General features: G+C 40.4%; 2 protein-coding genes across 5 annotated transcripts in view; both read left to right on the top strand.

Annotated features, from left to right (window-relative positions):
* LOC115664680 (probable disease resistance protein At4g27220) overlaps positions 1–13,450 on the top strand; it is a 37,203-nt gene extending 23,753 nt beyond the window's left edge. Inside the window, exons 1-3 of one of the 4 annotated variants that reach the window (XM_030586575.2) lie at positions 8,413–8,539; positions 9,410–9,909; positions 10,342–13,450. In XM_030586575.2, coding sequence (XP_030442435.2) covers positions 9,413–9,909; positions 10,342–13,318 — 3,474 coding nt within the window. In that variant the 5' untranslated portion in view covers positions 8,413–8,539; positions 9,410–9,412 and the 3' untranslated portion in view covers positions 13,319–13,450. Of the gene's footprint in view, positions 1–8,412; positions 8,540–9,409; positions 9,910–10,341 lie in introns of those variants that run through there. The other 3 variants (XM_056311346.1, XM_056311345.1, XM_056311344.1) reach the window with 3 other exon arrangements.
* On the top strand, positions 715–4,472 carry LOC115663995 (probable disease resistance protein At4g27220). Its single transcript, XM_056311350.1, has 2 exons — positions 715–905; positions 1,202–4,472. The coding sequence occupies exon 2, from the start codon at positions 1,204–1,206 to the stop codon at positions 4,156–4,158; it is 2,955 nt and encodes a 984-aa protein (XP_056167325.1). The 5' UTR covers positions 715–905; positions 1,202–1,203; the 3' UTR covers positions 4,159–4,472.
* Positions 13,451–16,964: the final 3,514 nt, after the last annotated feature.

The raw sequence follows: 16,964 nt of genomic DNA, 5'->3' as shown, positions 1-16,964 counted from the left end.
TAAAATTACGACCTTGAAGATATTACACTAATATATATATATTTATAATCGATTCATGCGTGCATGTGTGGCATTGAAATGGACCATGCTAGTTTGAGATGGTAAAAGAGTCACCTATCATTGCAATATTGCGACATCTTCCAATATTAGTGCCCTTATTTAACAAAGTAGGCAGCCCCAATCGACCTCTGCCAGCACGATATTTGTACCTACACGACTTTAAAACGCATCATACTAGTTGGTGTAAAATCAATGAGACATCTGACGCCAAATGATTTAAATTTATTATTTTTACGCGACATCAATTTACATATCCTAACTTCTTTATATATAATATTTAAATCAAGTAAACTAGATGATACGTTTCCGGTATTATCGTTTCGAAATATTAGTATATGTCATTTATTTAAAAGTAACTCAATACACTGTGTTTATGTTTATCACTATTACATAACTAATTTCCTGTATGAGTAAGACCATCAAGTGGTGGAAAGCGCAGTACATTTATCCGAGGAGGAAATCATGTGAAACAAACCGGCAAAGGAGGTTAATGAACGGTGAATAGTAGCCCGTTATTTGGTTTGATGACGGAGGACGGTTACCCAAGCATTTTCCATTGAAGACTTTGTTGCTCAATGGAGCGACTGGAATGACTTAAGTCCTCAAGCGATGGGTCGACTTGAGTTCTAGTGTTACTGTCGAGTGGACTGACTTAAGTAGTCCTCGGTCTTCCTCCATCCTTTTTTCCTACCCTCGTGCACTGAAACTCTTGCATCTGCTTCGTTTGAATCATATGATGTCACCACAGAATGGGGGTGTTTTCTCCGCCATAGCTCAAAGCTTCTCTCTCTAGAAATTTTCTTGCAGTGCAGCAACTTGTTTAGCCCACTTTGACTTGGCTCAAGGTACTCTTGTTCGTACTCTCCAGTTTTTCTGAAAGTGTCCAATTTCGTTGCATGTTTAGTAATAAACTTGTCCGCAGAGATGATGATCATTGAGGTGCCTTTGCCCTTAAAATTTAGCAGAAACGATAAGTTTGTGTGTGTGGAATATGTGTTTGTGTGTGTGGGCACGTATTATTTTGTATATATGATCTTCAGATCTTTGTTTAGCAATATCATATAGGCCAAAGTGATTGTGGGTGGGGGGTGGAAGGAAAATGGAAGAGGTTGACTTACAAGCTGTTCTTTCCCTGTCTTAGGAATGGAACCGTCGACGATACTTGGCATTTTTGAGCTCATAAAGAATTACACTGGTCTTGACCAGAAGATGCAAACACTTCTCTGCGAACGGGACAAGTTAACCGGTAAGGAAGATGATGTAGTTTCACAAGTAAAAAACGAAGAATCTAAGCTCGGAAGGAAGAGGAAGAGAGAAGTTGATGACTGGCTACGAGACGTGAAAAGGACAAAAGCCAAAGTATCATGCTTAGAGCGAGAAGTCGCAGATAGAAGATGGTATTCACACGTGAACTTAGTAAATAGTGTGAAGGAGTTGATCAAACAGGTGGATGAACTTCAAAAGCAAGGTGAATTCACTTGTGGACTCACATTAATTGCGGAGGAGAACATTGGATATGAGCTTCCGACAGTGGAATTATCAGGGGACGCTTTTCAGAAGAATCTGAATAAGGTATTATCTCGCCTGAGAGATGACAAAGTGTTGAAGATCGGCATTTGTGGAATGGGCGGTGTTGGGAAAACGGCCCTTGTCACCCACATCCACAATCATCTACTAAAGGAAAGCACCAATGGGAAGGTCCTTTGGGTTACGGTTTCCCAAGAGTGCAGTGTTCATATGTTGCAGGATAAGATAGCCAAATGTCTAGACCATACCCTGTTGAACGTCGATGACCATATTCAACGGGCAGCAGAATTGTCACACTTTCTGAAGAGAGAGAGACATGTCCTTATTCTGGATGACGTATGGTGCTCGTATAGTCTAGAAGAGGTGGGAATTCAGCTTGGCTTCAATGGATGCAAGTTAATTCTGACAAGTCGATCCTTAAACTTGTGTAAGCAAATGGCATGCAGTGACGTGATCAAATTGGAGCCTCTTCCTGAGGATGAAGCCTGGAACTTGTTCATGAGGAATCTTGGACACCCAATTGTCTTCTCTCCGGGAGTGGAAAGTGTCGCACGATCTGTCATAGAGGAATGCGGGGGATTGCCTCTGGGGATCGTGGTGGTTTCAGGAAGCATGAGAGGAACGACAGACATCCAGGAGTGGAGAAATGCGCTAAATGAGTTAAGAGAAGCGAGATTTAATGAAGACTGTATGGAGGAGAAGGTATTTAGAGTTTTAAAGTTCAGTTATACACGTCTGAGTGATCTGATGCTGCGGCGGTGTTTCCTACATCTTGCACTATACCCTGAGGATCACCGAATATCGAGAGAGAACTTGATACGAGATTTTTTCATGGTCGGATTGCTAAGCGACTCCAAAAGTTGGGAAGCGGAGTACGATAGGGCCTACACCATCATCAATAAGTTAGTCAACGTGTGCCTGCTAGAAAGAATTAAAATATCGAATGCTTATTATAAATGCGACTATTTGAAGATTCATGATTTAGTTAGGGACATGGCTATAAGTATGGTGCGCTCCCAATCAATGATAAAATCTGGGTTGGGTTTGCGGGAACTGCCGAGTGAGGAAGAATGGACAGAGGACTTAGAGAGAGTATCTCTAATGCATAATTTCATAAAGGAGATACCGGCAGGGGTATCACCAAGTTGTCCTCGGCTGTTGGCAGTCCTCATGAATAATAATTACTTCTTGAAAAAGATCCATCATTCGTTCTTTAGCCGCATGCCTGCTCTAAAGGTTCTGAACCTGTCTTATACGGGGATTGAGATGTTGCCTGAGTCGATCTCTGACTTGCATAACCTCAGCGCACTATTGCTGCATAAATGCGAGAAACTAAGGTACGCGCCTTCATTGGTGAAACTGAGGGCGTTAAGAACATTGGACCTATCTTGGAGTGGTATTACGAAAGCTCCTGCGGGACTAGAGGGACTGGTGAATCTCAGAACCCTGGATGCTGGCTATTCAAAACTAAAAGAAATGCCTGATGGAATTCTGCCCAAACTCTCTCATCTGAAACAGCTCGACCTTAAGAGTGCGGACAGGAGCTTGACAGTGAAGAATGCGAGGGAATTAATCAGTCTGAAAAGGTTGGAGAAAGTGAGGTGCAGGTTTAAGGATATCAGAGAATATAATGCATATGTGGAATATCTAAAGCTACGGGACGGGGATGGCGGTCCCAAGCAGTGGGAACTAATACTGCCAATTATATACAAAGAGGAGAATGCCTCCAGGGTCTTTGGTCCTCCTATCTGCAGTAAAACTGTGAGGCTGGGCGCTTGTTGTGTCAAGGAAGGAGGAGGTGAAGAGCTTCCTCTGTTCCCGAAAGGCATCGAGTGTTTAAGCATCAAAGATCCTCTGGATGGCATGAGAAGCTTGATGGACATTCCGAGTATCAGAGACTTTAAGTTGAGGGTATGCGGGCTAAAGAGAATCCGCGGGATGGAGCATCTGGTGCTATTGTCCTCGAGTTCTCCTTCAGATTATTACGCTCCACTGCGAAGCCTTGAGTATCTGAAATTGGATGCGTTAGATGACCTGCATGCTCTGGTCGAGACAGTTGCTGCTGCTGCAAGGCCTTTGCCAGGGTGGATCTCTGAAGGTTACGCCTTTTGGGGTCTCAAAACAGTCTACATCTACAAGTGCTGCAAAATGAAGAACCTCCTGACCCACACACTGTTGCTCCTCCTTTCAAACCTAGAAAATCTTCACATTCAAGAATGTGAAGTGATGGAGGAGGTCATAGCAGTGACGGAAGTAGATGATCTTACTTCCACTTTAAGCCTCCCTAAGTTAAGGACCTTATGTTTAAGGGATCTTCAGGCACTGAAAAGCATATGTAGGAGGACGATAATGTGTAAGTCTCTCCAAAATGTAACACTGAAACAATGCAAGAAGCTAGAAAGGATAGCGCTTCATGTGCGCCTCCCTCATCACGGTGAACTACCTGGTGGCAAGGTTAATTCTCTTCAGGCAATTCATGTTGGGAAAGATGAGAAGGAATGGTGGGAGTCGGTGAGGTGGGACAGTCCCCTGGACAAGTCCTTCCTTCGGCCTTATGTGCGATACAGATGACATTTGTGAATTGGAAGCGTGCTACCGCAGTAACTTGGCTCCGGAGGACGTGATGCTGTGTGTCGTGTGTTCTCCGTTGCTGCAAGCTATCGGTTCCTCTGCTTGCTGTTCTCAACTCTCAAAGGGTGGTGCTGCTCAGATGTGAATTTATATATATAGACACATGATTGTTTCCCTGTAGGTTCTCCAGTTTTGTATCTAATGTAAGATGTATGGTTCATGGTAGAGGAGGATGATCTGTTCACCTTTGACTCTTCGTCTGTCTTTTGAGCTCTACTTCCTGATCCATCACAGCTAGAATCATCTACAGCTTACCCATTTCGTGCTTGTCTACACTTTCCTTCACCAAGTGGCGAGCACATTTGTTCAACTGTTTCACCGCATTCGTTGTGCGAACTCATATCACATTTGGATATCCATCACAGCTAAGCTTTGGAGGTCACTGAGGATTATCGGCTCAAATTTCTACTCGATACGCAAATTCGCTGAGCAAACCATATCGTATCCTTAAGTTGCAGAAATGTTTTTATACAAAGAAAGTACAGAAAAACAACTAAAAGAATGAAAAGAGTAAGACTAGCAGCTGGAGAGATCCAGGTGATGCCATGGAAAGTTGGTCACGGGTTATGATGTCGCTGTTAGGGACGTCGACTGGTGAAGCACCTCTTCACGTACAGAAACCTCCAAAGAAACCAGCAATTCTGTTTGTTTGGTGTAGTCATTTTAGTCATGACTGAATGAATGGTGGAGAAAGCTTCTGTGGAGGATAAAGAACAAAAATTTAAACGCCCACCAAGTTTGACCGACCTTTCAACGAAAGCGAATCAGAAGCCATAGCGTGTGATGAGGCTAACTCTTTCACCACATGATGGCGTAGCGACTATTAATACCCACAAAACCAACGTTTCCCTTCTCCATAAAAAAGATGACTATTTGTTATCAAGAGTCCCTCAAACATGCGCGTAACGATCACAGATGGAGAATAAAAGCAATGGTTTAACGAGACACAAAGTCAAAGCAATACAAAGATTATTGGACAGTTCTACCGTTGAACAGGACAAAAATCGAAACACCGTAGAGTATGGAAAGAGCTTGCAATTGTCAAGACCCATTGCTAACGAAATTTTGACGAACAACTTGTTAAATCGACAACACTTTCAGAAAAAATACCCACGATTATTGGATAGTTTTAAAATATTAACTATTTCAATAATGAATCAGTGTTAATTTTTTTTTGTTTTGGTCAGAGTATCGGTGTTAAGTTTGGTAGTTCACCAAAGTTACTAATTCATGTAGAAAATTATTTGCGCGTTTTACTGCATTTTTCCCGGTTATTAATTCTTATTTGTGTGATTTAGCTCAACGTTCAAGTTACTAATTCTTATTCGCGGGGAATGTGGGACGTGATGGTCTGTCCTCTGCTGAAGTAGAGAACGGGTTGCAAGGTCAGTTGCTAAGGCGTGCGCGGTTCTGCCTCTTGGGATCGTGGTGAATTCGGGAAGCACGCGAGGAAAGGAGGACATTCGCGCATGGAGAAATGCAGTGACAGAGTTAAGAAATGCACCGAAAGGAAAACCATATATATCATGACATATGGACATTGGATTGATGTTCATGATCGACCTGCGTATCGAGAAATGGCATACGCTTAGGGACCGGTTCTGTTTTGGGGCTTGATTACGATCGATGTTAATATTGGGGCTTAACTATAGGCTACAGCTGATGTAGTTTCGAGGCCTTGTCACTTGGCGAAGCGTGACTCTAATGTTCTACCGTAAGCGATGGGTTGGATATATCTAATCATTTACAATATTAAAATGACTAGTGAGAAGTGGTATTGCATGCTAGCCTAAGTGTGATTTCGACAGGTTGGTTTTGGCTCACTCTATGTGTTCACAACGAGTGTGATGGGGGTGGCTTAGGATTTATTTTGCTATTCGAATAAAGCTTATTGGACGGAGTTTAAAGAAATTCTAGTTTGGTATACATACTATGTATAAGAGCTCGTACTTTTAAAATGTTGATAACAATCGCAAACAACATATGGTAAATTATTATAACAGGTGTTAATCTCGAGACAATTAAATAAACATTGGTTACTCACTAAAATAAGAGCAAGTAAAGCTAAAGTTAAACGTTAACTTAATCTTGAAGATTTGCTAAATCACTCAATTCGATACTGCTAATTTACTGTAAGACTTGGTAACTTTAATACAGTAGTAACTTTAACAAAAAAATATAGGTAAGCTCTTTTAACAATTGGTAATTTGGAAACAATCAATTAAAGGTTGGTAGATAGACTCAAATAGGAGTTAATATTTTTTTTTATATCAAATCTCAGTAACTTTAACATGCTAATAAACTACCAAGTAAATATTGGTAAATTATAGAAACAGTGAGTAAATAAAACAATCAAATAACTATTGGCACTTCCACAAAACTGTTGGTAAAACAGATTATAAAAATTACCAACGCTATTAGAGAATTATCTACACGGAACAATATTTCGTGTTTTCACGCACGAAACATTAGATATCTACAGAGATTATGTTTGCTTAGAGGTAGTTTGGTTACTTTGCTTTTGTTTTCATTTATAAAGTGAAAATGACAAAAATGATCTCTAAACTTTGATCCAATGTACAATGTCATCCTTGGATTTTTAATTTATTCAATGTGGTCTCTAAATTATTGGTAAATGTTCAATTTAGTCCCTGAATCATATGAAAATGTTCAATGTTATCCTTTCGTTAACTCAAGTAATGGAATCTGCTGATGTGATTTTCAATTTGTTAAGTTTGAACGGTGGATAAGTTAAAAAAAAAAGTTACGCGTGTATTATTTAAGTAAGATATTCATTTCAAATTAGGATATAATAATCTACGTCATTACATAACGATGGACATGTTAATGCTCTAAGTTTTTTTTTTCTTTTCTAAAGTAGATGGATAAAAAAGATGAGTATGTTGACTCGTCATTTTAAAAATCTAACTCAACGTATAATAATTCACGTCGTCAAATAACATATGATTTGTCATCTGAGCAAACGGAAGGACAACATTGAACATTTGTCAATAGTTTAGGGACTACATTGAACAAGTTAAAAGTTTAATAATGACATTACACATTGGACCAAAATTCATAGACTATCCGTGTCATTTTTTCAAACGACAAATTAGGGGTTTCTAATTAATTCAAACATTTCTTAATTGAAAGTAATGTTAAGTTGCTCCCAATAATGTGTTTATTTAACATCATTTTCATTAAAGAGAATTTGTCGTGTCTGACTGCTACTTTATACTTTTGGGTTAATACCACGAAAAATCCCAAACTTGTACACTTATGACAAATTTACCTCCGAACTAATTTTTTGATCATAAAAAATCCCAAACCGGTACACTTGTGACTAATTTACCGTCTATTAATTGGATTAATACCACGAACAACCACAAATTGATAAACCTGTGACATACGGAGGGGTAAAATCCCAAATTGGTACACCCTTCAACTGTTTTTTTTTTTTGGTAAAGAAACACCCTTCAACTGTTACATGTCATCAAACTCAATAATTTGATGGTAAAATTTAACGGAAACTAATAGAGGGTAAATTTGTCACAGGTGTATCAATTTAGTATTTTTCGTGGTCAAAAAATTAATTTAAAATAAATTTATTACAAATATATCAATTTAAAATTTTTTGTGGTATTAACCCTATATTTTTTTAGGTCCCATTGTCTTTCCTTCAGTCCTCTCTAGTGTTTTTATTCCTTCCTGGTGAGTAATTTAAATCAGGGATAACTTTCGACCACAAAAAAATAGATCGGGACAACTGTACCAATTGACTTAAATTCAATGCTCAAGTCCTGTAAGTCCATAAAGAAGTTTCCCGCTGCATAATATCATCCGCTTTGGGCCCACTAACCCTCACGATTTTAAAACTAAGACGCAACGGCACTACCATCCCTCATCCCGGCCCAATATTATCCTCTTTGGGCCTCCTGCACTGGCGCGAACGCATCGCCATCCCAGCTACGGGCTTCCCTCAAGGCTTTGTTCTCAAAGCAGCAGAAACTTGTGTAAAACGCGTTACACAGATATAGAACCCCAAGCCTTAAAAGCTAGCCCAGAACTTTCCCCCTAGGCGATGTGGGATAAGAGAGGTACCCCACTTCCTTGCGCACGTCCGGAGTAGTGGCGCGGACACACCGCCATCTCTCCTCCCCGCACTCCTCCACTTGGCTTGGGCCGTCACAAACCCACACCAGTTGCTCTCTCTCTCTCTCTCTCTCTGTCGAATTTGAGCAGCAGTATCACCGTCGGTCTTCTCTCTTTGCATCTTGTTCGTCGGAAGTTCTTCCACAAGTATCGGTGCGGTTAGCTCCAGGTACACTCGTCGTTCCTTTCTTTACATATCTAAAGCCCCGTTTTCTTTTGCACGCATGAATTGTGTGAATCAATGAGCAAAGGTCAGGTGCGTTTGCCTTCTAGTAGTGTTATAAACTTTTAGACAGAGTCGATCCATCCTTACACTCTTGATCTACCGGAGTGGTCCGAGTTTTTTGATGTATGAGGTTAATATTGAGATGCACATGCGAGTTATGTTAGAGATCGAAAAATTAATGTGGTGTGAAGTAATTAATATATTTTAATTGGCTCTAATACCATTTGTTGCAAGCGCGTAGTAGAACTCCGATACCTATTATATGGAGAGCTGACTAAGAGGCGAGAAAAAAGAAAGGGACAAAAGAATAGGAAAATAAAAAATGGTTAATACTACAAAAACCTCAAACTGGTATATCTGTGATAATTTTACTCTAAATTAATTTTTTATCATAAAAAACCTCAAACCAGTACACTTGTGATAAATTTACCCCGAATTAATTTTTTGCTCACCAAAAATCCCAAACTGATACACCTGTGATAAATTTACTCCGAACTAAGTTTTTGATCACAAAAAATACCAAATTAATATACTTATGATAAATTTACCCTATGTTAAATTGGATTAGAACTACGAAAACAGGTCACAGATCACAATATTATATTCTAAACAAGAGGACACAAAGTGCAACAAAGTCTCCTCGAGTAAGAAACAGGTGGAGAAGGTTCCATTAAAACAAAACACTGAGAGCCGGCCGGGTTTGAATAGGAGTTTCATCTCTTTGCCTAGTGATCATCTTCTCCGATGCACGCATTCTACATCTCCAGTGTCTTCTTTCTCGACTAAAGAGCAATCTGTAATTTCATCTTTTAGTCGATGGAAGGTTCATCTTCCGGTCTCTCCACTTGTCGTCCATGGATGTACGATGTGTTCTTGAGCTTTAGAGGCGAAGACACCAGGAGAAACTTCACCGACCACCTTTATCACGCCCTTAAAGATGCCGGAGTCAACACTTTCAGAGACAATGATGCGCTTCCCCGAGGAAAAGTAATTTCATCTGAACTTGGAAAAGCCATACAAGGGTCAAGGATATCAGTGATTGTTTTCTCGAGGAACTATGCTCATTCAAGATGGTGTCTCGAGGAGCTCGTGAAAATAATGGAGTGCAGGCAAGACCTGGGGCAATTGGTTCTTCCCGTGTTCTATGACATCGATCCTTCGGATGTGCGGAAACAGACGGGCAGTTTTGCAGAGGCATTTGCTAATCTCGAAGAACGATTCAAGGGAGAGAAGGACAAAGTTGTTCAGTGGAAGGCGGCTCTCACACAAGTGGGAAATTTATCAGGCTGGGTTCTCAGAAATGTTGCAGATGGGTAATTCTATTTGACCTTTGTAAATTGGGGTTCAAGAATATTATATCCTAGTCTATCAATCATCTAAGAATTCGACTACATTTTAAGATTAGAATTGATTCTTATATGACATCAAGAAAGTACAATCCAATACATTTTTGTAATCATCAATTAATGTGAATTTGACAAAACTTTCAAAGGCATAATGTTGAACTTGGGAATATGGCAGTCCTTGATTTGGCATAATTAGCTTTGATATCTTCAGACCAAGATCAAAGAAAGCACGGTACATGAAATCTAGATTTTCCGAATTCCTTAGAAACTCACTTTAGGCATTTTTATGCTTTTGTTGTCAAAAGTAATGGCTGGAGAGATTTTGATAAATTTCTCAATGATCTATTACATTCCTATGCAGTTTGTGCGTCAATCCTATAATAAGTTTTAACATTACAGGCATGAAGGGGAGTTTATCAGGAAAATCGTTGACGATGTGCTGAAAGGGTCAGTTCTTAACACTAATGCTGATGGGAAGATGGATAGCCTTCGTCGAAAGCTGGAGAGACTAAGTGGCAGGGAATCTGACGTCCTCACGGAAGTTGGATATGCAGAATCAAGGCTCGGAAATAGAAGGAAGAGAGAAGTCGAGAACTGGCTGAGAAATGTCCAGAGAGTAAAGGACGACATCTTGGGAATAGATCCACAAGTTGCAGACAGGGGAGTTCGTCCACAGGTAAGCTTGGTGAATCAAATAAACCGATTGACCACGGAGGTGGAGGAGCTCATAGAGCAAGGTGAATTTTCTAGAGGGCTCACGCACGTTGAAGAAGATACCAGGACATACGAGTTGTTGACTGTGGAATTGGTTGGTGAGGCTTTCAGACGAAATCAAGATAGAGTGCTGTCTCGTTTGATGGAAGATGACGTGTTGACCGTCGGCATTTATGGTATGGGTGGAGTTGGAAAAACAACCCTCGTCACCCATGTCCATAACCATCTCCTAAAGGCAAGCCCTTTGAGGAAAGTATGCTGGGTAACAGTGTCCCAAGAATGTGATGTTCCTACATTGCAACAAAGGATATGGGAATGTTTTAAACATGACCTGATAAAGAAGGAAGATAAAATCAAACAGGCTGCCGAATTATCACACTTACTGAAGAGAGAAAGCACCATCATTATTTTAGATGATCTATGGCACGCTTATGATCTGCAGGAGGTTGGAATTCCACTTGGTGTGAATGGATGCAAGTTAATTCTAACAACTCGGTCCTTGGACATATGTCGGCAGATGAATTGCGATGAACTGGTTGAGCTAAAGTCGCTTCCTGAAAATGAAGCCTGGCAACTGTTTGTAAAAAATCTTGGACGAGGAGTTGTTTTCGCTCCTGAAGTAGAAAGTGTTGCGAAGTCTGTTGCAAAGGAATGTGCGGGATTGCCTCTTGGTATAGTGGTGGTTTCTGGAAGTATGCGAGGGAAGGAGGAGGACATTCACGAGTGGAGAAGTGCCCTGAATGAGTTAAAAGAAGCAAGGTTTGAAGGTAAAGGCATGGAAGATAAGGTATTCAGAGTACTAAAGTTCAGTTTTATTCGCCTGAATGATCAGGTTGTGCAACAGTGTTTCCTGCATCTGGCACTGTACCCTGAGGATTTTGTCATCCAGATCAAAGACTTGCTGCGAAATCTTGATTATCTCGATTTCTTTAGTGACTTGAAAAGTCGAGAAGCACAGTACGATAGGGGTCACACCATTGTGAATAAATTAGTCAACGTCTGCTTGCTGGAAAAATCAGGGCTTCCCTCTTATGAACGTTTAAAGATGCACGATTTAGTCAGGGACATGGCAATCAATATGATGGGCTCTCAATGCATGGTGAAAGCCGGGCTAGGTTTGTGCACAATTCCAGCGCAGGAAGAATGGTTTAAGGACTTAGAGAAAGTATCCTTGATTAAAAATTCATTAATCGAAATACCAGCAGTGAGACGGCGAAGCTGGGATCTGCCTCAACTTTTGGAGCTTTATATGAGTTATAATATCTTGAAAAGGATAGATGGTTCATTCTTTTGTTGCATGCCCGCTCTTCAAGTTCTGGACCTGTCTATGACGAGTATTGAGATGTTGCCCAGTTCAATCTCTAACCTGGTGAACCTCACGCATTTGTTACTGCGTCGTTGTAAATGCTTATGGCGCGTGCCTTCATTGGCAAAACTGAGGGCATTGAGAACGTTGGATTTCTCTGGCAGTGCTATTGAAAAAGTCCCTGCAGGACTGCACAAATTGGTGAATTTAAGATGCCTGGATTTTGGCAAGTCAAATCTAGAGAAATTGCCTCCTGGAATTCTGCCCAAGCTCTCTAACATGCAAACCCTAAATCTTAAGAGTCAATGCAACAGCTTGAGAGTACAGGCTCAGGAAATAATGAGTTTGAGCAAGTTGGAGAAGCTGAGTTGCAAGTTTGGCGATGTCCAAAACTATGACTTGTATGTGAAACATTTACAGGCTGGCGGTCCCAAGGAGTGGGAAATTGAGTTAATTGAAGGTCCTTGGGATGATAATTACTTCGTTGGGGATGTTCCCACTAGAACAGTGAGGCTGCTTGGGTGTCATGTCGGAGGAGATGGACCTAAAACCCCCCGTCTGCTCCCAAAAGATGTTCAGCTCTTGGAGATCACAGGTGCAGTTGATGAGCCTAAGAGCTTGACGGACATTCCAATCATAACAAACTCAAAGCTGACGATGTTGACACTGAGTGGGATACGCGGCATGAAGTATGTGGTGTCACAATCCTCATCTTCTCCTCTTCCAAGCCTAGAATCTCTCGAACTTGGAGGCATGACGGATCTACGTGCGCTAGCTGAGGAAGAACCCTGTGCTGTTGCGCCTGCAGTCCCAGGAGTGCTATATGAAGGTGACAAGTTTTGGGGTCTCAAGGAACTCACTATCTTTGAATGTCAAAAAATGAAGAGGCTCCTGACGCATGTGTTGCTACCCCTCCTTTCAAACCTGGAGGAGCTTTTTATCAATGGGTGTGATCAAATGGAGGAGGTCATAGCAATGACGGAAGTAGATATGGGGTGTAAGGAAGAGGGAGACACCAGAGGGAGCTATACGAGGAGTGAGGCCAATCATGTTCATCTCGCTTCCGCTCTATCCCTCCCTAAGTTGAAGACCTTAAAGTTAGGGAGTCTTCCTGCACTAAAAAGCATATGTGGGGCGACGATAAGCTGTCATTCTCTCCAAAAAATATACTTACGGGGATGTCCGAAGCTAGAATGCATTTCTCTCCTTGTGCAACTCCCTCGAGATGGGGAACCTCCTTCTGGTTGTCTACAAAGAATTTGGCTTCCAAGTGGTGAGGAGGAATGGTGGAAATCGGTGGTGTGGAACGATTCCCTTTCCAAGTCCTTTCTTGACCCGTACGTTAAATACTGGTGACGGAATTGTGTTTTTCTTCGGTGATGTGGGTAACATTATGCACGCACTTCACCCCAACTGTTGAATTGTTAAATTGTGCGGGTCATGTAGGACACGCATGATCCAAGGGATGTGACAATGTCCAACTTGTGTATGGCAGTCTATATATATCTTGTCCGTATTTGTATATATTAATCAAAGTGATTCCTCACTTTGATCTCTCTCAAAAAATTCACGAATAACGTTTTATTTTTTTGCCATAAAAATGGGTCACTAACCTAATGGATTAGGTTATGTACCAATTACTTTACTGTGCCATAATTTATGTGCTCGCTTAAGCTATTAAATCCCTTCTACTCAATTTGAGAAAATTGTGCAAAAAGTTTGAGACATATTGCAATTTTTTCAATTCAGTTTTAAATTTTTTAATTTTGCCAATTGAGTCCATCCAATTAATTTTAATCGGAAATCGCTGAAGTGAACACTAGACGTCTTACGCCCAAGCCCAAACTACCAATAGAATAGAACGGGATTCTCATGCCTTTCTGTCGATTGGGAGTATGAACTACACCCCAACGCTAAGACCGTAACGTCGTGCCAAGAAGCAAATCCTGAATTACTATTCGATTGTCAATTCCCATCCTAGTACCTCGAATGTTTTGCTAATCCTGACCATAAACTGAGCTGCCTCTCTCATGTCATTTTGGATTGTAAATTCTAGGTTGCGGTCTTTGAAGCAAATTGGAATGGACGATATCAGAGCATAAAGAATGGACAGAAAACTTTGAGAAAATTTGGCTGCGCACTATAACATCTTGAAGTTTCTTATCAACCTCACCTCCTCCTCTCAATTTCGTAGGCCTCGTGGTACAATGCCACGACATGCACGAAATTGAGAGGTAACACGATTCGAAGGCCTCAGCTTGTCGTAAATGTCTCCTAAATTCTCAGCTTTCTCTGAAATTCGAGTTTCTAGGGTTTCCTAACGTAAGTGGCCCGTCGATTTGACTGGTTCTACTAAGACTCGAGTTCCACAAGAATGTTGCGCACTCAGAAAGGATCTCATACCTGATCAATGGTTGTTAAGCTTGTGCAAGAGCCTCTGCTCAGGTGAGAGAGATTTCGGAGAAAATAAAGAAGACCGGCAATTTAAAACTGGACTAAAGCCATCCCCATGAAGAGACTTGTCTTTCTATAATGCTTCGTCTCCTTGTCCCTTGAGATGTTCATTAGGACAACCGCATTTTACCACCCCTATCGACAATAGTTGCTCTCTATGCACAGCTAATTCCAAGTTCCAACCCACGTTACCTCTCAATATCATCCGCCAAACATAGAATGAAAATAAAATAACTCAAAATCACAGTGGAAGCAAGCAATGAGAGGTTGCTGTTACTTCATAAAGAAGAAACCTCTCTTGACCATGCTATAGAACGATGCATTTTAAGCACTCAATCTTTTGCAATTTCTGTGACTAAAGATTCAAAATAAATGCATAATTTTACATCCCATTTCGGCGTTTTGGTTTATTGTACCCTCCTCAACGAAAATAAATGTCAAATATTAAGATTCTTGACGACGGAGACGTCAAATGGTTGAAAACTTGAAGAAGGCAAAGGTGGTCCCGAAAATGGAGTTATCTGCCATTAGAAAAGATTCAGAAATGATGAGTTATCAAGAAAAGATGAGCCATGCATCCCATTCAGGCATTAAACTAACTGAAGACCTGAGACCTAAGATCCAAAGAATAAAAACCCGCCTGAGAAGTGAGGTCCCTCCATGTTTTAAAATATTTTATGTAAGAAATTATAATCTAACATCCGAGGTGATTATCACAAAACCAGTTTGCTAGAACTCTCAAAAAGCCCACAAGCACAAGCTTGCATGAGATGGGCATCGATGGTGATTTCGCTAGGTAGGGAGGACCCATTACTCAATTCCTCAATTCCAAGACCCGGATAAGTTATCCATCATTCTATTCCGGCTTTATCCGGATAAATTCGGATCGACGTCGCGAAACTACCGAACAGAACTTCCTCCATTAGATCTAGAACTACTGTGGTGCAAATAGGAAGACCATCCTCAGAGTATGTACCAAACTCCTGAAGAAAAAAAACAGGAAAACCAGTCTTTTTTTTTCTTTTTTTCTTTTTTTATGGAAAGAAAAATACAAAAAAAGGATAAAAGTAAGAAAAAAATCAAAAAAAATTAAAAGAAGAAAATGCACTTGATCAGCTGGTGAGATCACCCCTTCTTTGAAATTGAAATGGCCACTTCAAAAATCAAGTTTACTTCATGTCCTTATTTGATAAAATAAAGTCACTTCAAATTTTTATTTGGAATTTTCTTAAGTGCATATATCGTATGAAAATTGGCGAATTCCGTTGGACCCCTCCGTCTAAAGTGCCTGGAAGGAAAGAATTCAGAGAGGTCATACGCTTTTCTGATGAGTCACGGGGTCGATTCAAGAAAGGAAAGGAAAGGAGAGAATGGGAAGAACAGAAGAAAAAATTCTGGAGAGACAGGTCTATGTAATTTCCCGGAACTTCCTTATCTGTAGATATTTTGGGGGGTCAAAACAAAAACAAAAGAAAATGCCATTTTTTTTTAATTTCCACAGAAGCTTTTGCCTGCTTCTCCACAGCGTACAGGTCCTTCCTTCTCTGGAATCTGCAAGCACGAGTCGAGGTACACTTGTTGAATCTATGTGCAGAAGTTCATCATCCGAATTTGTTCATTACTTGACGTAATATGTCCAGTCGTGATGATTCGTTGAGCTAAAGAAGAGGGTAGTTTTTATAGTGTTTGATGCAATCAGGCCGGCCTGAGTTTGGCTCCCCTATATCTGACATATTGAAAAAGAAAAAGTTCATTCTACCGATCATCCAGTCATAGAGAATCTTGAAAATATAGACTTACTGAATAGCAATATTTGTCTACACGAGACTAATGCATGTTTGGATGGTGATCCTTCACGTGCCTCAGCCCAGAAACATCAGCAGAAATCCGAAACATAAACCTGCAGTCTGTGTGGAAGGTTTAACTGTATGGATATGATCTGTTTTCCGTTGGTATCTTTTCCATAGTTTCAAATTGGGTCAGAATCCAAACTGAATCCAATGCCGCTATCAAATGGCATTTATAGTTCCAACCTATTATGATGCTCAAAGGAAAGAAATCCCGATTCTACGAATCTGGTTTGAGTTTAAGACTTCTGTTCACTGTGTCTGATTCAGCTAAGTGGTTTTAACTGATATTTTTCACTCTCAAAAGGCTTCTGAGTGCTTAGTTAATTAGACCCGTCCAAAATGATCTCCTTAGTGTCAAACAGCACATTAAATTTGATTGTGACTCGATTCATCTGTTGTTCTAACTGATGTCTTCCCGATAAGGTGCACTATTAGTGACGTAGACTATGGCTTGTTTTATGTTCTCTTGGCGGTTAAAATAATATCTCATTGCATATCAAGAACAGATAAAATGGAGGTTTAGCATGTACATCAGCTTCAAGTTAACTCTTCCGGACAATGGGAATTTTATCCCAATCAATATCAGTTGTTTTTTGGCTAGTAAAAGGTTTAGTGTTGATTGCAACAATAGAATGGCATTAAAATCAAACATAGATAGAATTTCTCTTCCACATCGGACTGCCAAACTTGTCCTTTTC

This window comes from Syzygium oleosum, unplaced genomic scaffold, assembly GCF_021117445.2.
Source record: "Syzygium oleosum isolate NSW1041296 unplaced genomic scaffold, Sole_v2.1 Sole_v2.05, whole genome shotgun sequence".
Lineage (NCBI taxonomy): Eukaryota > Viridiplantae > Streptophyta > Magnoliopsida > Myrtales > Myrtaceae > Syzygium > Syzygium oleosum.
The sequence above is the reverse complement of the archived record's forward strand: the minus strand, read 5'-3'. Positions and strand labels throughout refer to the sequence as shown.

Coding starts and splice junctions, on each gene's coding strand:
- LOC115663995 (XM_056311350.1), top strand. CDS start 1,204: ATGGAACCGTCGACGATACTTGGCATTTTTGAGCTCATAAAGAATTAC.